A 26,788-nucleotide genomic window follows, 5' to 3' on the forward strand; every position below is an offset into this window, starting at 1 on the left:
GCAGACTCCAGCTCGCTGGCCCAAAACTCATCTCTGGAACACTTGGACAACATAGACACATATGCCAAACTACCATTTATCACCGATAGATTCACCTTCATCACCATAATCCCACCTAAACTGGTTACTGTGGCAGTTGTAAGATCAGCTTTCCTGAGAGTGATTCGGCAGAATGCCACTGGCCCGTGTCCTCATCTCCAAAATCTGGACCAAAGACACAGCATACTTCCCTGCTCCTGGATCCTCGACCTTCTGATCCATAGACCACAATAAGTGAGGATAGTCAACAACACGTACTCCACAATAATCATCAACACCGGTGCCCCTCAAGGATGTCATCTCAGTCCCTTACTGTACTCTCCATACACTCACAACTACTTTGGGGAAACTCTACTCTAATTCCAACTACAAGTTTGTAGATGACACCACTGTGGTGGGTTGTATCATGCACAATGAAGAGACAGAATACGGAAAGGAGATAACCATAACCATATAACCATATAACAATTACAGCACGGAAACAGGCCATCTCGGCCCTACAAGTCCGTGCCGAACAAATTATTTTCCCCTTAGTCCCACCTGCCTGCACTCATACCATAACCCTCCATTCCCTTCTCATCCATATGCCTATCCAATTTATTTTTAAATGATACCAATGAACCTGCCTCCACCATTTCCACTGGGAGCTCATTCCACACCGCTACCACTCTCTGAGTAAAGAAGTTCCTCCTCATATTACCCCTAAACTTCTGTGCCTTAATTCTGAAGTCATGTCCTCTTGTTTGAATCTTCCCTATTCTCAAAGGGAAAAGCTTGTCCACATCAACTCTGTCTATCCCTCTCATCATTTTAAAGACCTCTATCAAGTCCCCCCTTAACCTTCTGCGCTCCAGAGAATAAAGACCTAACTTATTCAACCTATCTCTGTAACTTAGTTGTTGAAACCCAGGCAACATTCTAGTAAATCTCCTCTGTACTCTCTCTATTTTGTTGACATCCTTCCTATAATTGGGCAACCAAAATTGTACACCATACTCCAGATTTGGTCTCACCAATGCCTTTAACATTTTAACATTACGTCCCAGCTTCTATACTCTATGCTCTGATTTATAAAGGCTAGCATACCAAAAGCTTTCTTTACCACCCTATCTATATGAGATTCCACCTTCAAGGAACTATGCACGGTTATACCCAGATCCCTCTGTTCAACTGTATTCTTCAATTCCCTACCATTTACCATGTACATCCTATTTTGATTTGTCCTGCCAAGGTGTAGCACCTCACATTTATCAGCATTAAACTCCATCTGCCATCTTTCAGCCCATTTTTCCAAATGGCCTAAATCACTCTGTAGACTTTAGAAATCCTCTTCATTATCCACAACACCCTCTATCTTGGTATCATCTGCATACTTACTAATCCAATTTACCACACCTTCATCCAGATCATTGATGTACATGACAAACAACAAAGGACCCAACACAGATCCCTGAGGCACCCCACTAGTCACCTGCCTCCAACCCGATAAACAGCCATCCACCATTACCCTCTGGCTTCTCCCATTCAGCCACTGTTGAATCCATCTTGCTACTCCACCATTTATACCCAACAGTTGAACCTACTAAACCAACCTTCCATGAGGAACCTTGTCAAAGGCCTTACTAAAGTCCATATAGACAACATCCACTGCTTTACCCTCGTCAATTTCCCTAGTAACCTCTTCAAAAGATAGAGAGCATAGTTAGAGGATGGAGGACAATATCCATCCCCTCAATGTCAGCGAGACAAAGAAAATATTTATCAACCACAGAAGGTGCGGTGAAGTAGATGCCCCAACCAGCATCAATGATGCCAAAGTGGAAATGGTTGAGAGCTTCAAGTTCCTTAGGGTAAATATTATCAAAAAGCTGTCGTGGACCAATGTCATTGAGGCGACAACCAATTAGGCACATTAACACCTCTGCTTCCTCAATAGACTGAGACAATTCAGCATTCTCCAATGACTCTTACAAACTTCCACAGATGCACCAATAAAATGTCAGAGGGTTGTGTCACAGCTTGGTTTGGAACAGCTCTGCCCAAGACCACAAAAAATTGTAAAGTGTTGTGGAAGAAGCTGAGACTATCACACAGACCAGTCTCCCCACCATTGACTCGACATTTCACAATACCTCAGGAAAGTAGCCAACATAAGCAAGCACCCTGGCCCCGCTCTTTGATTAGGCAGGAGAAATAGAAGCTTGCAAGCGCGCACCATCAGACTCACAAATAGCTACTTCCCCACCTGTTATTAGGCTTCTGAACGGTCCATTCATAAGATAGATTACAGTTCCAATTCTCCAAACAACGCCAATCTGGACAATGCAATTTTCTCTGGAACATGTGTTGGATGAGATTGGAGAAGCCAATTTCTCTTTGCCCTACTTATTGTACTTGAGTTTAACTCGATTGTACTGATGTGTGTACTTTCTGATTTGATTGAATAGCATCTAAATAAAGCTTTTCACGTACCTCTGTCCAAGTGACAAACCTGAAATATTTGTGTTTCTTTTCTTCATTCTGGGAGAAGAGACAGGAGCTTGAAAGCCTATCGTGCAGATTTAAAAACAGCTTCATCCCCTGAACCAACGCAACCACCTATTTCACACTCCCTTCCAGAGGTGCTGACATATTTTTATTCTTAACACTACCTGATACAGTTATTCCACGATTGCACTTTGATTCTTTGCTCCACTTCAAAGAGTACAGCCATCCTTTCCCCAATCTGCTGCTTTGCATTTGTTGTTGTATTTATAGGTGTATCTATCATTGCCATATACTGTTTGACAGGAAGGCACTGCAACGGGTGGTGAAAACCGCTCAGCACATCATCGGTGCCCCGCACCTTGCCATGGATGCCCTCCACCGAAAACGATGTCTGAGACGGGCCGGGAAAATCATCAAGGACCCCTCTCACCCTAACCATGAACTGTTTGCCCTCCTCCCATCAGGGAGGCGGTACAGGAGCCTCAGGTCTCGCACAAGCAGGCTGAGGAAAAGCTTTTTCAATAACACCATTACACTGCTGAACTCAGAGTCCCATCGCTAGCTATCTTTAGACTCTCCCATTTGCATACAGTTATCTGCCTATGTAAAAGTTTTTTTCATCCACAATCCACACATTAACCAGTACCATTTTTTTTGTATGCTTATTTTTGTATTTTATTTATCTTCTTCTATCTTGCACTATGACTATGTCCAGACGCTAAACTGCATTGCGTTTTACCTATACTCGTATCTGTGCAATGACAATAAAGTTGAATTGAATTGAATTGCTGTGTAAAATTCATCTGAACAAGGAAATGAATTGCAACCTATATATATAACCACAAACTAATCTGAATTTGACTCATTTATTTTCGTGACATAAAATGTAATAACCTCTGTACTCTCTTACATAACTAGATATCTTTTAGCTTTTAACGGTATCATTAAGTCTGGCGCTGATCCCAAATCACTTGAAAGAGTTTGTGGCCATCTTTAAGGGTGATCTATCCATTGTGCAGTCCCTTTCAAGTTCTTTGGGAAAGAGACTTTTATAATTGGTTTCTTTTTTTTTTTTCATTCCAATGAAGAGTCGTTGATCTGAAAAATCAATTTTGTTTCACTCTCTGATCTCCTTAAACTTTCTTTTGTTTAAAGAGATATTGAGAAAGCACCTTGACTGATGGTATAATTGTATGGTGTGGCAATGCAAACGCCGGAGGCTGCAGCGGGTGTTGGTCTCATCCCGATCTATCATGGGAACCACACACGTCACAATTGATAGCATCTATATGAATCATCTTAAATATGGGCCATCTACCATCAAGTCCATGCCCACTTCTTAATGCTTCCGCCAGCTTCAGCTACTTTCCCACAAATGTCAAGTGTTTGAACTCTAATCCTGACTTGGCAGCGGAACATTTCGGCCCACTTCTTGCAAAACCATGAATTCGTTTTGCTCAATGTGAACACTGATGTCCTGCTTTTTATATTGTTGTATTATCACCTCCTGAGGAGGAATTCAGAAATGCTCTCATAGAAGTTCAAGACACAGTTTTGCTCCGTGTTGTTCATGATGTCAATGGCCAAACTAAATAACTTTTACTGATACTTTAATTTTTATAAAAATGAGAGTCAAGTTTATTTCGTCTGAAGAAGCGTCTGGTTACTTGTTGCACACGGAACAGGAGTGCGTGCCGAATGTGTAATGGGTGTGCCATTATATAAGGACATATATGCGGAAGGTCAGCGAACGTGGGAAGAGATCATTCAGTTTGACGCATTCATTCGTGTTAAATGTGACCAGGTAATACCAACAGCAATCTGTCTCCTGCAGATAATTTCAAAGCTTCTCGACATCAATGAAAATAAAATAATTGCGAATCACAGGTAATTCAACGCCGTCGCGAACTCGTTTATGTTATTATGTTTTAGAATCAAATGAACAGTTGGTGCCTGAGAAACCACCCTCGCGATAAAAGCAGATACAAGGAACCGCAGATGCTGGTTGACAAAGAAAAAAGACAGGAAGTGCTGGAGTAACTCAGCAGGTCAGGCAGCATCTCTGGAGAACATGGATTGTGGTCAGGACCCTTCATCAGACTGAGTGTGGCGTGGAGGGTTTTTTGAGGGGTAGATATTAGTATCTTTGGTAGATATTGTTGGCCCTAGAAACAGTAGTATCCGACCAACCACCACCACAACCTCTCCAACCACCACAATCAGTCTGAAGAAGGGACTCGACGACAAACTCCATCTTATCGATATTCTCCAGAGATGCCGCCAGATAAAGGCTGCGGCTTTAAAGTCTCGGAAGTAAACTGGTCGATGGAGGGCTGATTCATAGAACTATTATTTCATGTGTTTTTGACAAATTTATTTAAAGTACGGGGCAGATTATAGATTGACTCACGATGAATGACGTAACGCTAAATCAATATCACAGGTTGATCAATAAATCCGATGACGGGCGGAACATTGCGGAGGATGCGTGCGGGTGTTTTACCCGGGGTCTTCATGGGTTCAGCCGTTCAGGGACCAGAATATTCGATTATATTGACAATTGCAAAACTTGAGAGCTTCAGCAGAAGTCATGAAATATACGCGACGGCCGGGTGACAATTTTCCTAACAGAACGCTGTACTTAACGTAGTGAAGCGACAATTACATACGAAACATAACTAACTTCATACCAATGATGTTCCTCCAGTCCTTTGCCACAGTTTTACTCCCACTGTATGCCCCCACTCTAACCTACCTCGGAGTGACCCTTGACAGGACCCTATCCTTCAAGGAACATCTCAAAAGAACAGCAGCTAAGGAGAAGTCCAGAAACAATCTCCTCAGTAAGCTTGTTGGCTCAAAGTGAAACACTGCGCATTTCAGCACTAGCCCTTGCATTTACTTCACCAGAATATTGTGCCCCTGTTTGGTCCAGGTCATCCCACACACACCATGTGGACACTCAACTGAACTCAACAATGTGGATCATCACAGGAACAATCCGCTCAACACTACTCCCCTGGCTCCCTGTCCTATCCAACATTGGCCCCTCCACACATCCGGCGAGTAGTCCTCACTCAAAGGATGCTCCAAAAGACCAAAAACTCCCCTCACCTGCCAATTCACATGGACATCTTCAACCCACCCACTGCTCGACTTCCATCTAGACGACCAATTTGGAAGAACCCACCACCAGCTGATTTCACCATCCAATCAGCTTGGAAAATAGAATGGGAGTCCAAGGACGTCCCAAATAAACATCTGGTGTCAGACCCCACCCCACCGGTCCCTGGCACCAATCTCCCAAGGAAGCAGTGGACGACGCTGAATAGATTCAGGACTGGACATGGCCCCTGCTTGGCCAGCCTTCACAAATGGGGCAGCAGTCCAACCCCACGGTGTGCTTGTGGAGAGCAGCAAACAATGCAACACATCATTGAAGCATGCCCTCAACAAAGACTCAAAGGAGGACTTGTCACCCTTCATACAGCAGATCAAGAGGCAACTGCTTGGCTAAAGGACTTTGCATTCGCTAAATAAATAAACTCCCACTGTCATTTTGTAAAGTTAACGTGTGAAGCCACGGGCGGAAACTCTCGAGCTGTTAATTGTTTTCTTAGTTGTAGATGTACACGGGAGTGCGGGGCCCTCCAACATGGACAAACAAGCTACAAAAACCCCCACTCATGTCGGACGCTTCCTGATTGTGGTGTTGCTGGCACTGGCATTGGTGTTTCTAAACTTGCGGCATATAAAGGTGCGTAAAAAGATAAAAACTAACGCTCATGCCACCATGCATTAAATTGATAACTATGTAAAATAGTAAGATTAACCGAGAACTTACCGATGGAGTTTGATCTTGAAGTGCCAGATGGGCATCAGCCTGGGGTGGGATGTAGACCGCGGTCAGGATGATGGAGGTGAATTCCCTCGGTAGGTAGACAGGATGGCATTTCACAGCCAGAAGTTCCAGGTGTGGAGAGCATGAGTTGGACAGGACTGCCACGTTTGAGCACCACACAGAGTTGACTATGAGGCAGATACCCCCTCCTCTCCCTTTCCCAGATGCCAGGGAACGGTCCATATGGTGGATGGAGAAACCCATCAGGCTGGACCGCTGAGTCTGGGGAGCTGGGGGTGAGCCATGTATCTGTGAAACAGAACACAGAGCATTCCCTCAGCTCCCTTTGGTAATGCAGTCTTGCCCTTAATTCCTCCACTTTATTTTCAAGGGACTGTACATTGGCCAGTAGGATAGTAGGGAGAGGGGATCGAAGTCCCCTGCGCTTCAGTCTGACCTGAAATCCTGCCCCTCGGCCACAATTTAGCAACGTTACAAAATTTTGAGATTTAAAAAATCAATTCTGCAATTTATCCCATCAGATAAAGCATAAAAATAAGTTTAATTTGACACCAAATTCACTTTCATATCTTCAGTATTAAAAAAGCTATGGCCATTTTCATACTCGGAAATTAGCATCTTGTTCCCTATTGCTTTTGCATTGACAACACAAAAGCTGTGATCAAGGACAGTCAAAAGCCCATACATTTCTTAAAAATTAAGAGAAATTCATGAAATTTTCAGTTATTATAGATTGAAGCATTCTGAAACAAATATAAAACATCTTACTTGGATGACCTGAAATATAATGAGTTAGTTACCTTATTGTAGTTAATTACAAAATTGACCGTTGTGACGGAAATAGTGATACACACCCAGACTGCCTTGAAAATTCAAAAATGTGATATTCTCAAGATCAGAACTTTAATATATTATATAGTGTATTATATGCTGTAAGTCCGTAACAGATAGGTAAATAAATTACAATTTCTAGCAATAGACCAAGACTTTATGGAGAAGATCAGTTGCTAGCTGGTACATTGGCATATCATAATCAGTAGCATCATCATACTCCTCAGATTGTAAACAATAAGCAACTCTGTACACCTTGTTTTTCCTCAACTTTTCAATTTAGGCATTGTAAACTACAGGTTTTTGCTCTTCAAACCACGCATGATATGCCTTCTGCCCACTACTTTCCCATTAAGAATGTCCTGTAGATTCAATTTCTTAAGAAAAGGATATGTTTTTTAAATAGCCTAAGTATCCAAATAACAAACTAATCCCATTCACACAAGAATTCACAATATAACATGATTTTTAAATCTCACTGTCATAAATTCATATTCCAAATGGAATGAATTTGATGTTTAATTCCCATAAATTAATCTAGAAACGTCCACTCAATATAATCAAAATTTTAATTTTTTTGCACAATACATGTGACTAAAACTGATATTTATTATAAAAATATTGACTATGGGTAGACAATAACACAAAATATAGACGATTTAGATGCTCTTATGACATGATTGTCCAAAAAAAAGAGCATTTAAATCATCTTGCGAGTGGGTTTTTCTGGAACGCGATCGATTGGATCGTTGCATTTGCGGTGAATTTGAACCCCATATCGGCAGGAAAAACATTGCCAGTTCGTATGGGGCCAAGACACATTTTCGCAACATCAAATTTGATTAAAGCCATCCCAAGAAGCAAGTTTATATGTAAAATAGACGGCTTACCCGGAGTTTTGTCCCGTTCATGCGATCCGTCACATTGTAAGTGGTGAGGGCGTTAGAAGTCACTTTTTATTTTAATCAAATCATTAAATTGTCTCGCGATTAACAAAGAAAAAACAAACGGGACGCAAGTCATAGAAACATAGAAACATAGAAATTAGGTGCAGGAGTAGGCCATTCGGCCCTTCGAGCCTGCACCGCCATTCAATATGATCATGGCTGATCATCCAACTCAGTATCCCGTACCTGCCTTCTCTCCATACCCCCTGATCCCCTTAGCCACAAGGGCCACATCTAACTCCCTCTTAAATATAGCCAATGAACTGGCCTCAACTACCCTCTGTGGCAGAGAGTTCCAGAGATTCACCACTCTCTGTGTGAAAAAAGTTCTTCCCATCTCGGTTTTAAAGGATTTCCCCCTTATCCTTAAGCTGTGACCCCTTGTCCTGGACTTCCCCAACATCGGGAACAATCTTCCTGCATCTAGCCTGTCCAACCCCTTAAGAATTTTGTAAGTTTCTATAAGATCCCCTCTCAATCTTCTAAATTCTAGAGAGTATAGACCAAGTCTATCCAGTCTTTCTTCATAAGACAGTCCTGACATCCCAGGAATCAGTCTGGTGAAGTCCGATCGATTTTTCTTCATCAGCTAGCAGCCCAAGGAAGTCCGCCTCCGACAGACAGGAGAAGACATCATTTTAAATCCCGCCCCCCCCCCCCCCTCCCCAAGCGCAAAGTCCCGCACACGGCCAGTGGCAGAGCTGCAGCACTGCTGAAGGTAAGTTTTGTAACATTGCTGCACAATGGAAGCCTCTCCGTTGCTTACTGTCCCTGCTGTTTCTGTGAAACTGCGCTGGAACGGGAATCCCCTTCTACAGAGCAGCTCCAGCTCCGTTGTGATCAGGTATTTCCACACAGTTGGCAGCTCCAGCTCGGTTGCCCCTGGGAGATCCTGCCTATCAGCTCCGGAGGTCTTCCCGCTGTTTCCACATACGGTGCCTGTGATCCTCAGTTGGGTCGGGTGTTCTCCAGCGATCGAGGGATTGTTCTCAGTCGGGGGCTCCCGCAGCTGCAGGAGATCGTGATATCGCTAGTGCCTTCAAGTGCACAAGCAGCTTGTCCGTTACGGCACTGATTTCTGCCGTTTCTCTGATCCAGGTGAGTTGAGTGAAGTTATAAATAATTCTCTTCTGTTGAGCTGCTGGCAAAATGTCGCCACAGGCAAGCGCCATCATTTACGGGTACCTTTCAGAATAGCAGGCAGTGACTAGTGGGGTGCCACAAGGCTTGGTGCTGGGATCGCAGCTATTTACAATATATATTAACGATTTGGATGACGGGATTAAAAGTAACATTAGCAAATTTGCAGATGACAAAAAGCTGGGTGGCAGTGTGAACTGTGAGGAGGATGCTATGAGGATGCAGGGTGACTTGGACAGGTTGGGTGAGTGGGCAGATGCATGGCAGATGCAGTTTAATGTGGATAAATGTGAGGTTATCCACTTTGGTGACAGGGAGGCAGATTATTATCTAAATGGTGTCAAGAAAAGGGGAAGTATAACGGGATCTGAGGGTCCTTCTTCATTACTTACTGGAAGTAAGCATGCAGGTACAGCAGGCAGAGAAGAAAACGAATGGCATGTTGGCCTTCAAAGAGGAGTTGAGTACAGGAGCAAAGAGGTCCTCCTGCAGTTGTACAGGGCCCTAGTGAGACCAGACCTGGAGTATTGAGTGCAGTTTTGCTCTCAAAACTTGAGGAAGGACATTCTTGCTATTGAGGGAGTGCAGCGTAGGTTCACAGGTTAATTCTCAGGATGGCAGGACTGTCATATGTTGATAGATTGGAACGGCTGGGCTTGTATACTCTGGAATTTAGGATGAGAGGGATTCATATTGAAACATATAAGATAATATGGGTTTGGACACATTAGATGCAGGAAACATGTTCCCAATGTTGGGGGAGTCCAGAACCAGGAGTCACAGTTTAAGAATAAGTAGTAAGCCATTTAGAACAGAGATGAGAAAAAACCTTTTCACACAGAGAGTTGTTAGTGTGTGGAATTCTCGGCCTCAGAAGCGGTGGAGGCTGGTTCTCCGGGATGCTTTCAAGAGAGAGTTAGATAGAGCTCTTAGGGATAGCGAAATTAAGGGATATGGAGAGAAGGCAGGAACGGGGTACTGATTGTGGATGGTTAGCCATGGTCACATTGAATGGTGGTGCTGGCTGGAAGGGCCGAATGGCCTACTGCACCTATTGTCTATTGTCTATCTTTGTTTGTTTGTTTATGATTTGATCTATTGAGTACAGTGTTGCAAACCTGTTGTGCTGCTGCTGCCAGTAAGAATGTCATTGTTCCGTTCTAATACATATGACAAGAAAACACTTCAATCTTGAATAATAATATTCTAATCACGTTTTTAAAATTCTGTGATTGAAACTAAAATTTGAAATTTTTAGTCTTGATGATTATAAATGCTGTAAAACAATTTGAATTTTTTTTTAATTGAATTTGCTGTTTTCCATAGTTTGCGCAATTTTCAATTTCCGGAGCAAAGTCAGTGTGGATCAGATACCCAGCTCCGAAGAATCATTCCACACTACAGCAGGAAGTAAAAATGCCGAAGACTGAATGGATCCACAAGCTGATGCAGTATGGCTATCAGACTCATAGTTTCACCCTTGAAGAAAGAACAGAGGGGACAGTATTGATGAAAATGATTGAATGGCCAAAGATTCCCGATACCAGTGTGCCCTTTAGGAAAAGCAGCGACCCATTGCATACTTGCTTTATCGTTTTAAATCCTGAGAAGACTTTCCACGTTGGAGATCAATTGCAGGTGATGCTGCGAATGTTTGACTTTGACGGAAATCCAAAACAATATGGAGGTGACTATCTGCAAGCGCGGATTCACACCCCAGACGTAAAGGCTGGTTCAGCAGGGACAGTTATAGATAACCAAAATGGATTTTATTACATTAATTTTACTTTATCCTGGCCGGGAAAAGTCCAAGTGTCAGTTTCCCTCGTTCATCCCAGTGAAGGGGTCAAAGTACTAAAACGGCTGCGTGAAGAACGACCAGATCGAATTTATATGCAAAGCACTTTCAAGGCTGGAGCAATTTCAAAGACTACTGTTTGCAGTCTGTTTTTAACTCCAACTAAACCACTATGTAACTTTACTGATCTCAGGACAGGAGAGCCTTGGTTCTGTTACAAACCAGAAAATCTTCCATGTTCTACTCGAATCAATCATGCTGGAGGTGGACGTTTGACAGATATTTTAATTGGAGAAGAGAGGCTGTTTATCCAAAGGTATTCCACCTACATTTTAACTTTTATATTTTGATATTTCCATTTAGTGTTTTCTGTTTTAATTTCAGATATCTAGCATCTGCAGCTTTTTGCTTTTAAGTTACAATTCATTTTGGTTCTTTATTTATGGAGTTCTTAGTGATTTAAAGTATTTAGAGTATTAACTTATTAATAAAAATTTAGGTAGTCCAGTTTCGTCTCGTATCCCAAGTACACGTTGGTTGGTAGGTCGGTCAGTTGCTTATTATTAAGGCTGCCTTAAAACACATAAAGGGGGATAAATCCCTGGAGCCTGACCGAGTGTATCCTAGAACATTGTGGGATGGGAGGAAATAAATTGCAGGGGTTCGGGCAGAGATATTTAATTCATCGTTAACCATAGGTAAGGTATCGGAAGACAGAAGGGTGGCTAAAGCTGTGCCTTTATTTAAGAAGAGGATAGGCTAGGGAACTATAGCCTGGAGAGCCCAACATCAGTGGTGGGAAAGTTACTGAAGGGAATTCTGAGAGATTGGATCCACCAGCATTCGGAAAGTCATGGACTGATTTATGGATAGCCAGCATGGCTTTATGCATGGGAAATCGCATCTCCTAAATTTGATTGAGTGTTTTCAAGAGGTGGCTTTGAAGAGGACAGGTTAGTAGACATTGACTGCAGGGTATTTAGTGAGGTCTTTGATAAGCTCCCACATGGTAGGCTGGTCTTGAAGGTTAGATCACATAGGATCCAGGGTGAGCTGGCAAAATTGGCTTGGTGGTAGAAGTCAGAGAGTGATAGTGGAGTGTTGTTGATCAAATTAGCGGCCTGTGACCAGCGGTATGCCACAGGGATTTGTTGTTTCTCAACTATATGATTTGGTTGAACGTGTAGGTGGCATGGTTACTAAGATTATGGATGAGACCAACATTTTTGGTATAGTGAAGTGAAGAAGGTTATCTAAGATTACAACAGGATCTGTATTAGCTTGGGCTGGGGACTGACAGATGGAATTTAAGTCGGACAAGTGCTAAATATCTCACCCTGGAAAAAGATTCTGATAATCTGGCCTATCATTATCTCTCATAAATTAACATAATTCTATATTTTTCTTGCATATGGCGTGCACAGCCTAAAGTTGTAAGACAACTTGTTCTGTTTGATCTGTTTGTGCACGCTGGGTTGATTGCATTCGTTGCAATAGGGTGGACCACGTGAAGGTTGCAATCTCCCACCCCGACATAATTCTCTCAGGTAGCCCGTCAGCTTCTGACATTCCAGAGAAAACAATCCCAGTTTGTCCAACCTCTTCTTATAACCAATGGTCTTTATATTTAAATGATATTGTTTATTTTTATTTATGCTACCAATGTGATGATATTATAATGAATGCTTCATGGGTTCAGGGAAAATGTATTTTTATTTTGTCTGTTTATCGTTTTTCTCTACTCTCTATTTGGAGGGTACTTTTTACATGCAGAGGTTCTGATCCATCCTGATAATATTGGTCTTATTACACATTTGTTACCTTGCACAACCATCTTGTAATTTGTCTTTAATTTTCTAAATGGTTCCTCAGTTGAACCCCCACTACCTTGGTCCACTCCTTGAAGTATTATAGGGAGGTATTTTATTTTCCAGCACAAAGCCAGCAAGCCTATCCATATTGAACTGGTTCCTTCTCCCTAGGTGTCTACAGAAATTAATATGCAGCCTGCATTTTCCCCACAATGGCACACAAGCCATGGATCTATCTGATGTATTCACAAACAGAAGTAATCTCCATGGAGAGCAATGTCCAAACAAGGCCACATTGATGCTCCAAAACGTTTCAGTCTTTCTCACCACAATGTTGCACCTTATCACCAACAGACATCCAGTTGGAATGCAGCAAATCTAGTCTTTGCAGGGATAGGTTTATACTGGCAAACCCTTTTGACCTTTAATCACAGCCTTACTTTATTAACTTTGTTGTTTGATCCCTCTGTCAAAGCAGGGAAGTTATACTGAGCACTGGTTGAGGCTGACTTGCAGAGTTTACGCTAACTCATCCAGCTTACCCTAACTAACTTCTCTGCAACTCCTTTTTGTTGTTAAGACATCTGCATTGTAATGATGAGATGATCACTTGACATGCCCATCCAAGGATGCTGACTGACTGAAACCTCTGCAATGTGGGGGCTCAATTGATGTGGTGACAAAGAAGGCACTGACACAACTCAATCTTTATCAATATTCATATCAGTTTTAAATTAGTTAAACTATTATAAAGATAGTTAGATCTAGCTCTTAGGGCTAAAGGAATCAAGAGATATGGGGAAAAAACAGCAAAGGGGTACTGATTTTAGATGAGCAGCCATGATCATATTGAATGGTGGTGCTGGCTCGAAGGACCGAATGGTCTACTCCTGCACCTGTTTTCTCTGTTCTATGTTTCTAAATTTACAGGCATTTGACTAAACCATTAAACAAGAGCTTTGTAACTCTTAATCGCCTAATTTACTAATATACTTTTCCCATCTTGCTGCCCAATAATTGAAACAACCAAGACTTGGATTCCAGATGTAAAATTAACTGGTTGGGATTACTTCAATGGGTTGTAATCTTCTCCGAGTTAAGATGTCAGGGTTCGCCTTCTGTGTCAGTTGTCCTTGAGTAATATCACTCACTTCTGGTGTACTTGATGTTTTTTTTGATGTTTTCACATCAATCTTCTAGAAGGCTGGGGGTCCTCAAATCCCAAATGAGACAATTGGAAATTGGAGCTTGGATTTGATTGCTCCTGACAATATTCTCACATTGGTATCATAACTAAGTCTTCCTACATTGCTATTTCATCATTTTAAACTGTACATCTGGTTATTCCTTATTGCCATAGTGATAAAGCCCTTTTTTCCTGAGTTTGATGCCTTCGTTACTATCGGATTTTCTTGCCTTAATACAACTAAATGGTCACTGTTGTGCTTTCACTTCATTTTGCCTCTGAGCCTGGAAACCCTGTGAGAATGATGAGAAGATAGACTGTTACTTGCTTCTGCTTTTCCTTCTATCATGAAGATCTGATTACAGTTTGTCCCACATAGTTTAATCGCCATCGATGGCCTTTTGCAACAGTTCCTGATTCTCTATTCTGTGTCAATATTCTTCCAGTTAAATTGTTGTTAATTATTTTAATCTTCTCGGTAAACTTTATAGATCATGAGGCGAGCATGTGTGAAGTAATCAAATGGAAAATGATAGTAAGATTAAACGAGAATTTACCAGTTTGAAGTTTGAACTTTATTTTATGAGGAGTTACGTTGAGGGATTATGTGAAGAACCCGCCAGCCCGCATGCGCATCAATCTTCAAAGCAGCGGTGTGAAATCACAGATGATAGTTGGTGAACTAAATATAGTAAGATTAGAGAACTAGCATACCAGCTGACCTTTATGATAAGGGTTGGGAGTGGAGGGCATGTAATCCCTCAACGTAACTCCTCATAAAATAAAGGTCAAACTTCAAACTGGGAAGTTCTCGTTTAATCTTACTATTTTACTTCAGGAGTCACGTGAGTGACTTCGTGAAGATTTCAAAGCTCTGTGATTTCATGCCGTGGAACAAGTCCATGCGTCACACACTGTAATAACTGACTGAGGAGGAGTAACTGTAAAATGCACTCAGACATAACAGTTATTTGAACATGCTGATGCTTTATTAACAAAAATAATAATGACCCCTTACAGTCGGGGCAAATTATAAGACAGAGTTTAGAATTGAGTCAGCAAATAACCCAGGCTTGTCTATGGGTTTATTATAATATGTTTGAAAAGTTCTTTCACTAGATCATCCTGCTGTCGCAAGGATGTGGTCCATGGGAACTTCCAAAAGTAGGATGACAGTGCACTTCTGGCAGTTAATGGCACTGTAGGACAGACCTTCATCAAAGTACAGACCGGTCAAGATTTCTAATACATCAGTCATGCAAGGCGTATTTTACGTTATGTCAGTTCGTTCACAGAACGTCTCCCATTTTCTGATATAGGAGATATATTGTTTCTTGGTGGAATCTCTCCATGCCACTGTGATCATATCCACGGTTCGATCCGCTAGTCCAATTCCCAAAAACGGTCTCATCAGATTCTGCAAATGAACAAATTTGACCGGTCATGGCACGGGTGAATCTCACCTGTCACAGGATGAACCAACAAACTATAGTATTTGGGATTTGCCATGCAGGGTTCTGATACCATACCCAGAACCACAGGGAACCATGGTTGAGGAGGCCAGTTGGGTACTGCCAAAATACCCGAAACGGAGTCTTTTTGCATTTTTTGCAAGACCCGACTGATGAGGCAGAAGGGAGGAAATGCATAGAAAAACAGTCCTCCCCAATGCAGCGAGAATGCATACATCGCCACTGCCCCAGGATCTGGCTGCCAAGCAACATATGTTGGCAATTGGTGATTGAGCCTGGATGCAAACAGGTCGATATCCGGCTACAATGTCAGTAAACACTTTGTGGTCCAACATCCATTCGGTGTTGTCATTAAATAGTCGTGACCTGGTGTCCGCCAATGTGTTAAGTTTACTGGAAGGTAAGTAGCTGATACCCAAATATTTTTCTTGATGCTCCTGTGCCAAATAAGTTTAGCCAAATAATCACAGGATATCGACTTAATTCCACCCATGCGATTAATATAAGATACCGCAGTGGTGTTGTTGACCTGAAGTTGAACATGCAAATGGTACATGTCTGTGCAGTAGCTCTTAGGCCATAGAACACACCCAACAATTCTAAATAATTAATACCATGTGATTGAAGCAACGAGGATTCATGCATATCCCATCTGCCACCACAACTAGAGATGGTATCAGTAGCACCCCAACCTAGAGCACTAGCATCAGTCTGGAAAACAACTGAAGGACTACTGACTACAATGGTATTAGAACAATGCCGAATATTTGATATCCACCATTGCAATTCAGAAATAGCACTGGCTGGTAACCGCATAGGTCTGTCAAAGTGACCAGCACGAATTGTGAGTGCTTGTACCTTTGCCCTCTGTAAATTTTGATAATGTAAAGGTCCAAACTGTGGAAATGCTGCCACTAGCTTGGCAATGACACTAGATACTTGTTGAATTGAGAGTTACTTAACAGCAATAAGGCTGTAACATGCCTCCACTTATTCTGTGGCCTTGCCCCACAGGCAGAGTCACAGACATGTGAAGAAAGTTAACAGTAAATCCTAAATAATCCATAACCGTGGAAGGTATCAACTTGGATTTATCTGGATGGATAAGAAACCCCAATATTTCCAATAACAGTTTGGTGGCCGCAAAAGCTAATTTAGCTGATTCCATAGTTTTCCCAATAATTATGATATCATCCAGATATGCCACGCCAATATATTTCTGTACCCTAAGAATCACAAGTGCTGGTTTTAAGATTTTGGTAAACAATCTGGGGGCTGATATTAAACCATTAGGCAAAGCATTAAACTGCCACAGTTGCCCTATCCAGTTAAATTTCAAATACCTACGGTGATCCTTGTGTATGGGTACTGAATAGTACGCATTTTTGAGATCAATGCAAGCCATAAAGTAACCTTTGGAAATCATATGCTTGGCAGTAACAAATGTTTCCATTTTAAAGTGTTTGTACTGCACAAAAGTATTAAGCTGTGTTAAATCAATGATGATGCGGCAACCGTCATCTTTCTTTTCCTTTGTAAATATATTAGATACAAATTCACGAGAGGTATGCCGGGATTTCTCATTTATCCCTTTCGAATATAACCTCAAAAATTCTGTATGCACATGTAAATATTCTTGCTGTGAAAGCACAAATATCTGTTTAGGTGCATGCTCAAGAGTCAAGAGTCAAGAGTCAATTTAATTGTCTTTTGGACCCCTTGAGGTCCAAACGAAATGCCGTTTCTGCAGCCATACATTACAAACAAATAGACCCAAGACACAACATAATTTACATAAACATCCATCACATTGCTGTGATGGAAGGCCAAAAAAAACTTATCTCTCCACTGCACTCCCCCCCCCCCCGATGTCAGAGTCAAAGTCAAAGCCCTCGGCTGGCGATGGCGATTGTCCCGCGGCCATTAAAGCCACGCCGGGTGGTGCAAGGTCGCACACCGGGTCTTGATGTTGGAGCCCCCGGCATGCGCTCGCAGAGTCCCGCGGCCATTCCAAGCCGCGCGGGGCGGTGATGTCAGGCCCCGCTCCATGAGCTCTTCGACCCCGCAACTCGGGCGGGAGAAGTCGCCGTTGCAGGAGCCCTGAAAAGCGGTCTCCCTCCAGGGACCCGCGGGCTCCCGGTGCCGCCGTCCGCAGACCCGCAGTTGCAGCCTCCGAATCAGCAGCAGCAGCAGCAGCAGCAGCAGCAGCAGCAGCAGCAGCAGCAGCGCTCCACCACCGCTCCACCCGCTCCGGACTCGGCCCGCTCCGCGACGGTGAGGTGAGTCGGCACCAGAGTCCCCGGTCTTCTTCTGTTGGAGGCCGCTCCTCATTGCAGCCCCAACGACAACGGAGACCCGACAAGAAAAGGTCGGGTCTCCCGTGCAGGGAGAGATTTAAAAGTTGCCCCCTCCCTCCGACCCCCCCCACACACACACCCCAACAAAAGATAACAAAAACTACATATAAACATAGACAAAAAATAATAAAAACGCGGACGGGCTGCAGAGGCCACTGCTGACGAGAGTCGCGCCGCCTACCGATGTGTGGGTGGGTGGAAAAGAATTGTGAAGGAACTCAATTTTATAACCTTGAATACTGTGCAGTATAAAAGGGTCAGACGTTATTGAACTCCATGCACTCAAAAACAAGCGTAACCTACCACCAACTTGTGAATCATTTTCACCCCCTAAGTCCCGGAAGAAGCTAGACCCACCTACCTCCATGGTTACCAATGGGTTAGTATTTACTTCTTCCGTACCCGAGTCCTGGGGGGTAGGGGTGCTGGGATGTGGGGTTGGCGCATTTTACAAGTAGACCATTCTGGGCCTTGGTCTGAAACAGACCTTTGTCCAGAGTACACGGGCTTCGAGCTTTCACCAGCTTCCGGGTATCGTTTCCTGCTGGTGGATGCATAGGGGTGCTGTCGCCGAGGTTGGGAGGTCTTGCCGGTTGACGGCCCCTTTATCAGCCCAACCTTGACCTGTTATGACAGGTTCTCCCCGAACAGTGGACTTGGCAGCTGGGTGTTGCTGGTTCTGCATAACCCCGCAAATTTAGTGTTCAAGGCCGGTCTGATGGCACTTTTCCTAAAGCGGTTGATCTTGTACCGAGCACTGCATAACAGTGCCAGGGTAACCTCATGTACATCTGATAGAGATGTTCTATCTATAGACCTGACAAACGCCTTAATGCCCGATGCCAGCAACTTGAGGACCTTTTGGATTTTCACATCTTGGGCTCTGATGCCGCCACTAATGTGTCCCCAACTGAGGTGCAATAGTAATTTAAAAAAAACAAATATATAAATAAGTGGTATCAGGACCTGGTAACGGGAGGTAAATCAACAAAAACAGACTTGGTTGGTAGTCCCCTTTCTGTGGAGTTTAATGTTATAATAGAGCGATTGTTTCTATTTTCTCTTTCTTTCTTTTCTAGGGTCTATTTTCTCACTTTACTTCCTTCTCTAACTTCTTTTCTAAGGGGCTTTATTTTCCCAACACTCTTGCACTTCACGACTCTCGCGCACTTTCTTTACTTTCCTCACTTCTACCTTTTTCTTAAAGCTCAAAAAAAAAAAATGAAGCGGTACAAAAAATGTATTAAGATATATGTGTTGTGTAGGATTGTAATTTACCGTACTTCTAATAAAAAATAAATTAAAAAATAAATAAATAAATAAAAAACTAATGTGTCCCCAAATTGAATTGTTCACCACAGGAACATTTAGGGAAGCACAGTTCACAGGTGCCGCGTACTTGGCAGCTGTATCTGTCATGACTTGCTCTTGCAGCTGGTGGGATATGAAGTAATCGATACTGGCCAGCAGCTGTTCTTGTAAAGGTTCCCCAGACAACGAGGGTATCGCGAATTTGGAAATCAACAGCGATAATTTCTGAGCTTCTTGCACCCCCAGCACACTGGACGTACCTTCAGCCAAATCCCCGACTTCAGAGTCAGCCCAGTACTGACCCCGTATACTCCCCTCCGAGGAGAGGGAGATACTGTGCAGCCCTGTACCAGGTGCTGCCATGGGTGTCCGAGGAGACCCACGGTGACAAAGCTCTGTCTGCTGGAGCATGTCACATTGGAGCATCTGCTCCATCAAACGCTCCATGCGAGACATACGCCCTAGGGCGCTGTCCATCGCAGGAGGTGCATCTTCCCAGCCCGATTCATCGGAATCCACGGGCCTATCCGACTTACGCTTGGCTTTACCCCCTTTTTGGGAAACCACTGCGGATGTTAGAGGGACCAAGTCGGAGGTTGCTGGCTCCGCTGGCAGCGACCCGGGAGGTGAATTCGGCCGCTGCTGACTGCCTGTACTTCCGCGTCTGTAGCCTGTTTCGCGGTCCATTTGGGCTTGACCCTCGATTTGTCCATACTACTGGAACACACCGTTCTGCAAAGCAATTTCCAGAACAAGAAACAACCTCAGAATAGATAAGAACTTACCTGCGGGTCTTTTTTTAACTTACCCCTGGAGACACGTGCCAGCCGTCCAGTTGCTGCGCCATATGATAGATGATATGATGCGCATGTGGGCTGGCGGGTTCTTCACATAGTCACTCACGTGACTCCAAAGTAAAATGTCCAGTCTATGTTTCATGTTTGAGACCCTGCATCAGTTTCAATCTGAGACGACTATCCCTTTGGTTCCACAGATGCTGCTGGACCCGCTGAGTTCTTCCAGCAGTTTATTTTTTTGTTCCAAATTCCGGCATCTACCATCGCTTGTGACTACCCTCTGTTCTGGAATGATTATCTTCAACAATTGTCTCACAATAACTTGCTTTATAGAAGTTTAGTTGCTAGCCATGTGGCTACAATAAAGACATACAGCTGCTCATACTTAACTACATTAAACTCCATTAGCAAGCCCTGGGCACATTTGCTCAGCTGATCAAGACCCTGCCATAGTTCTTGATAATCATCTTCATTGTTTATGAAACTATCTATTTCAGTATCATTTGAAAACTCGCTTATCATGCCTTGTACATTCTCATCCAAATCTCAAGCAGATGACAAACAGCGATGGACCCCATACTGATAGAAACATAGATATTAGGTGCAGGAGTAGGCCATTCAGCCCTTCGAGCCTGCACCGCCATTCAATATGATCATGGCTGATCATCCAACTCAGTATCCCGTACCTGCCTTCTCTCCATTCCCTCTGATCCCCTTAGCCACAAGGGCCACATCTAACTCCATCTTAAATATTGCCAATGAACTGGCCTCAACTACCCTCTGTGGCAGAGAGTTCCAGAGATTCACCACTCTCTGTGTGAAAAAAGTTTTTCTCATCTCGGTTTTAAAGGATTTCCCCCTTATCCTTAAGCTGTGACCCCTTGTCCTGGAGATCCCTGAGGCACACCACTATTCACAGACCACCAGTCCAAAAAGCAACCTTCTACCACCATCTTCTTACTACCATGAAGCCAATTTTGTTTCCAGTTAGCTATCTCTCCCTGGATCCCGAGCAGTCTACTCTTCCAGAGCAGACGGCCATTGGTTAACCTGCTACCAAGGCCTTGATATTGTCTATATAGTTTACATCTACAACCCTGCCCTCATTAACATTCATAGTTGCTTCTTCAAAAAATGAATCAAATTCAGTTGTTTCCATGGAACATGAGACTGAGGGGTGATTTATTTGAGATGGATTAAATTATGAAGGCCCTGGATGAGGAAATAGAAAGAGACTCTTTTCTTAGCAAATGATAAAAATGTAAATGAGTTACTGGAACAATGACTGGATATGAGAAGTTTTGTCACCCTCATGTGCATGAAAAGCTATGACCTGCCAGGCTTCGGACCTTGTTCTAGAAAACGAGTTTTGCTTGAATTGTGAATAATCTCTGATTATCCTCTAACCTGATGTTTTAGTTGTTAGTTACAGAGTCTGATATTTTAAGAAAATCAATTGTTACCAGTAGAATAAAGTAATTTAACGTAGATCAATTTGGATTTAGATGGATTTGCTAAATTACAGGTTCCATACTATTCAGAAGATGACATTTGAAGCTAATATTGTGGAAGCTACATTAATTGCAATGTGCTAGGTTGGATAAGTAGATTATTTGATGACTTTCATGGACTGTCCTTTGTATGCATTTTATATTGGCACAGTGACTTAATGAATGGTATTAACATTTTCAGTAAAGTCAACGTCAAGATGCCCATATTACCCTGTGCCATGGGTTATATAATCGTAGAGCCATCACCTCAACCAAGTAAGATCATTTTCAATCATGTCTAAAAAAATTATAGTCTAGTGTATTGGAGGAAATAATACTAGAATAGTGAAGCAGTTCCTCGCAGAATAAATATGCAGACCTTACAAACAAAATATAACATTACAGCACATGTAGTTCTTTCTTGAATTTGAAGATCATTTATGTTATAATTTATTCAGCAAAATGTAGTATTTTCCAGGGCTAGTAGTGATTCAATATTATGCACCTGTCACTTCTCAACCAATACAATCCATTTATTCTTATAGGAGATATGGTTGCCAATTGTATTTTTATAATTTTAATAGATGGTTGAAAATATAATCTAAGATAAAACTGCATTTTTCTGGGACTGAACCCTCTTTCCTGGTGTGGACCATCTGTAGTGGAGGCAGATCATCACCCAAAATACATCTAGTCAGTGCAGCTCTTCCATTGAGTTCACCGAGCCAGCTCTCAACAGCAACTGTACCAATAAATGAAGGTGTTAACTTTTTGAACAGAAAAGGTATGGGCTTGAAGTACTATTGGTTAACCTGCTACTAATCACTTCGAGCCTGCACCGCCATTCAATGTGATCATGGCTGATCATCCAACTCAGTTTCCCGTACCTGCCTTCTCTCCATACCCCCTGATCCCCTTAGCCACAAGGGCCGCATCTAACTCCCTCTTAAATATAGCCAATGAACTGGCCTCAACTACCCTCTGTGGCAGAGAGTTCCAGAGATTCACCACTCTCTGCGTGAAGTCCTTTCCCTTTGCTCTCTAACTTTAGAATCCTCTAAGTTGGGATAAATACTGGGTGTTCACTTTATTGCTGCCTCTCATAATTTGATATAATTTATCTGTAGTAACTCCATCCGCACCATTTTACACGGTTCTACTATTTACTGTGCAAGTCCAACCCTGGTTGACAGACCAAAATACAATGTATCACACTGATCACAGTTAAATTCCATTGGCCAGTCCTTAGCTCACCTCCCCAACTGAGCTATTCTGTTGTGTACTTCAATATTACTGTGAGGTTTGAGAAAGCATAGGGTAAGAAGGATCTCGGGCATCATTTTCACTCTTGAATGAGCTGCCAGATAAGGCTACAGAAGAAGATACAATTGCTACTTTAATAAGATAGAAATTGATAGGAACAGTTACAGGCTAATTGTGGGACTAGCTCAGAATCCCAGAATGATCAACATGGACAAAGTAGTCCGAAGAATCTGTTTCCACGCTCTATAGCTCTGTGATTCAGTAGAATATGGAGAAAATGAGCTCTGTTGTGTAAGTATTACTCACTGTCCACCATATCAGCAATTTGGGTATAAATTTACTAACAATGTTAACTAACAGCAGTGGATCCACACTGACCCCGGCCATACACAACTGGTCACAGGCCTTCAATCAGAAAAACAACCTCCACAACTACCATTTCTATCTCCACTGACCTCCTTACCCCTCCTCCACACTGCTTCCTCTCCCAGTTTGACCTGGTCACCCCTACTGAAATCTCCAAACTCATCAGCTCTTCCAAACCCACTACTTGCTCCCTGGACCCTCTCCCCACTCCCCTGCTGAAGTCCTGCCTCCCCGTTCTCTGCCCCTCCCTCATTAATCTGTTCAACTCCTCATTGTCCCAAGGAATTGTCCCCTCTGCTTTCAAAACTGCTGCTGTCACACCAATCTTAAAGAAACCTGGTCTTGATCCCTCCTCTCTCATTAACTATCGCCCAATCTCAAACCTCCCCTTTCTTTCAAAAACCCTGGAGCGCATAGTTGTGTCAATCAATCAGAAAGGCAAAAAGAGAACATGATCTGGCAGTCAAGATAAAGGCAAATCCAAGATATTCTACAGGTGTATTAAGAGGAAAAAGGAGGCTAGAGAGAGAATAGGTCCACTTAGGTATTAACATAGCCATCTTTGTGTAGTGCCACAAGAGTTGAGGTAGGTATTAAATAAAAATGTCTAATCAGTTTATTTACTGAGGAGACAGTCATGGAAGCTAAAGAATTGGGACATAGATGTTGATGTCTTGGACCATATATGATTTATCAAAGAGAAAGTATTGATTTGTTTTAAAGCACTTAAAGGTGGATAATTCCCAATAGCCTGACCAAGTGCATCCTCTATGGAGCCTAGGTGGAATATAGATGCCTCTGATGCAATGGCAGTGTTAGATGGGGAACATAAAGATGGTTGCATCACTTTTTAGTTTGGTACTTCAAGCGCTGAAGAACGAAGGAGGATGCAGCAGTAAGTGGTGGACATTGTTTAGCCCATTACAGATACTGTTCTCCCCACCAATCCACTGTGAAAACTATCTCCCTTTGTTCAACCTTTACCTTGGGTGGCAGGTAAATTGACAGCTCCCTTTGGTGTGATGTTGTTTGGATTGAAGTGCCCATCCTAGTTTCTTCAATATTAACATTACCAATATTGTGACTTAACAATTTAAGTGTTCAGGTATTTTTCTGTTTAGGTATTAGAAGGTTTGACCTTGGAAATAGAGAAAAGACTGGCCCTCTGTGTGCCTTCGACGTGCAAAACAACATCATGCTGGAATATTTTGCTCATGGCCCGCCAATCTATTTCGTCCCCTTTTCAAGCCGGCATGTGTTCTACATTTCAAATAAACTGAATGAAATTGAAGGAGGGAAAAACACAGTTATTACCATTTGTATCTGTGCCCATTTCTGCATTTTCCCAGTGGAAGTGTACATCAGAAGGCTGCAGCATATTCGAAGATCGGTTCTACAGCTGCTCAGCAGGAATCCAGATACGGTGGTCGTTATAAAGACTGTTAATGTACGGGCCCTTATACAAGATGTAATTCTTAACTACAGTGACTGGTACTCTTTTCAACTTGATTTAGTGTTGAGAAGGATGTTTGCCGGCATCAACGTAGCATTTGTGGATGCATGGGCAATGACCATAGCCCACTACCTGCCCCATAACCTACACCCTCAACAAATCATAATAAAGAATGAAATAGATGTGTTTCTTTCACACGTGTGCCCTTCCAATAAGTGGTAACGACATCTGCTTACCATGCATCACCACAATTACATTGCAAATCATAGATCTACCCGTCTAAAACTGAATGTAATTTTAAATATTTTGAACATTTTGATTTCTATGTTTTGAATTCATCTTTTGTCACTGTATCTTTTGATTCGATTCTATTATTTTAATTAGTTATAATTCTTAACTATTACCTGATATTAATAATGTTAGCTTTGATATTAAATCTTTGTTTGTGTGGAAGAAATTAATTTGGTGGGAAATTAAAGGAAAACCAGACTAAGTGGGACCCGTTGGGTCACAGTTACACTGGAACCTGGTCCCCAACGCAAACCATTCCCCAACGGGGGTGTGTGGGGGGTGCAGGGGACGGGAGGTGTGGGGGAGTGGATGTGTGTGGGAGAGAGGGGGTATGGGGGGGGGGGAGGCGGGTTGTGGGGGAGGCGGGGTGTGGGGAGGGGATGTGGGGGAGGGGGGTTTGTGGGGGAGGAGGCTGTTGCGGGTGCTGTGGGGGAGGGGGGCTGTGGGGTAGGGGCATGTGGGGTAGGGGGGTGTGGGGGTGTGGGTGTATGTGTGGGGGGAGAGTGTGTGGGGGAGAGGCGGTGTATGGGATAGGCGGTGTGTGTGGGGGATAGGAGGGTGGGGGTATATGGGGGTGTGTGTGGTGTAGGTGGGGGGTGTGTGGGGAAGGGGGGGTGGGGGGGAAGGAGGGGGGGAAGCAGTCAACATGATCTAAGACCTTTCCCACCCAAGCCATTCATTCTTATCCTCACTCGGGCAGAAGATACAGAAGGTTGAACGCGCTCACCGCCATTCTCAGGAACAGCTTCTTCTCCTTTGGTATCGGGAAAAACCTTCCATAGGCTGGGGAACTGTCTAATTCCCCTCTACCTCATTGCGAACATTGGACCTTGTCTCTGGAACGGGTGCACTACAATGCTGAAAACTATATTCTGCACTCTGGATTTTTCCCTTCACTTTACCTATTGTACTTGAGTTTGGTTTGATGGTATTGACATGTAATATTATCTGATTTAATTGGACAGCATGCAAAATAAAGCTTTGCATTGTACATTGGTACATGTGACAATAATGAACCTGGCCATACTTTGCAATTCTGTAACAGTACAGTATGTGAAGGAACATGGATGATGGCCATTTAGTAACAGTCAAGGTCTTGGTCACTGGGTAGTGTTGAATGTTGTTCCTACTGTGTGTACTGCTTAATGACTCTACCCCAGTGCCATAAAGATTTTCTCCAGGCCTCTGAGCACTTCTTCTGTAGTTCCTCAAAATGACACACATCTCATTGAAATCACCTCATAATGTGTAATCTCCAGTCATACCCAGTCGTAACCCTGAAGGTTCTTTCATCCCATTTATTTCAGATGTAGAATTAAATTGTATCTCATAAGGAGAAGGATGGCACGATGCCAACCAATGAACATTTAACAGGGTGGTTATAAGTGGCAGCTGCATCCCTGGCAGGCAGGATACAAGTGGGGGTAAAAGAGGAGGGGGAGTTGTTTTATTGATTGAGAAGAACATCAAGGCAGTTGTCCAAAGCAACATTATCGTGAGGCTTTCTGGGTGGAGCTGAGAAATAAGAAGAGAATGATCACCTTGCTGGGAGTTGTACTTTTGACACCCGAATAGTCAACAGGAATTAGATGGAAAAATGTGCAGGAGAGATGGCATGGTTAGTACGTTTGCAGATGACACTAAAGCAGGTGGTCTTAGAGTACTTGAAAGAAATCCATATGGTCGTGTGGAGTATATTCAAACTCTAACCAGAGATGAGGTCTGGATTGCTGGAACAGTGACAACTGCATTAACTTGGTAGTTGGCAGCTATTCCACCACCTGGCTAGGTTGGTGAGCTGGAGATACATGGGAGGTCACAAACATTTGGCTTGTACGCGCAACATGTGCAGATGTTCTTGGAAACAAAAATGACACTGGGATCCTG

At 43.0% G+C, this 26,788-nt stretch overlaps 1 protein-coding gene across 1 annotated transcript; it reads left to right on the top strand.

Moving 5' to 3' along the window:
- Positions 1-4,196: 4,196 nt before the first annotated feature.
- Positions 4,197-25,030, top strand: LOC129694355 (NXPE family member 3-like). The gene is made up of 5 exons (XM_055631058.1): positions 4,197-4,413; positions 6,147-6,283; positions 10,633-11,420; positions 21,731-21,824; positions 24,254-25,030. The coding sequence occupies exons 2-5, from the start codon at positions 6,182-6,184 to the stop codon at positions 24,830-24,832; spliced, it is 1,563 nt and encodes a 520-aa protein (XP_055487033.1). The 5' UTR covers positions 4,197-4,413; positions 6,147-6,181; the 3' UTR covers positions 24,833-25,030.
- The last annotated feature ends 1,758 nt before the right edge of the window (positions 25,031-26,788 follow it).

This window comes from Leucoraja erinacea, unplaced genomic scaffold (genome assembly GCF_028641065.1).
Source record: "Leucoraja erinacea ecotype New England unplaced genomic scaffold, Leri_hhj_1 Leri_634S, whole genome shotgun sequence".
NCBI classification, from domain to species: Eukaryota; Metazoa; Chordata; class Chondrichthyes; order Rajiformes; family Rajidae; genus Leucoraja; species Leucoraja erinaceus.

Bases quoted from the DNA above. Each gene is read 5' to 3' on its own strand.
- LOC129694355 (XM_055631058.1), top strand. From the start codon at position 6,182: ATGGACAAACAAGCTACAAAAACCCCCACTCATGTCGGACGCTTCCTG. The intron at 6,284-10,632 runs GTGCGTAAAAAG...TGTTTTCCATAG, and splicing joins TAAACTTGCGGCATATAAAG to TTTGCGCAATTTTCAATTTC. The intron at 11,421-21,730 runs GTATTCCACCTA...TAACATTTTCAG, and splicing joins GAGAGGCTGTTTATCCAAAG to TAAAGTCAACGTCAAGATGC.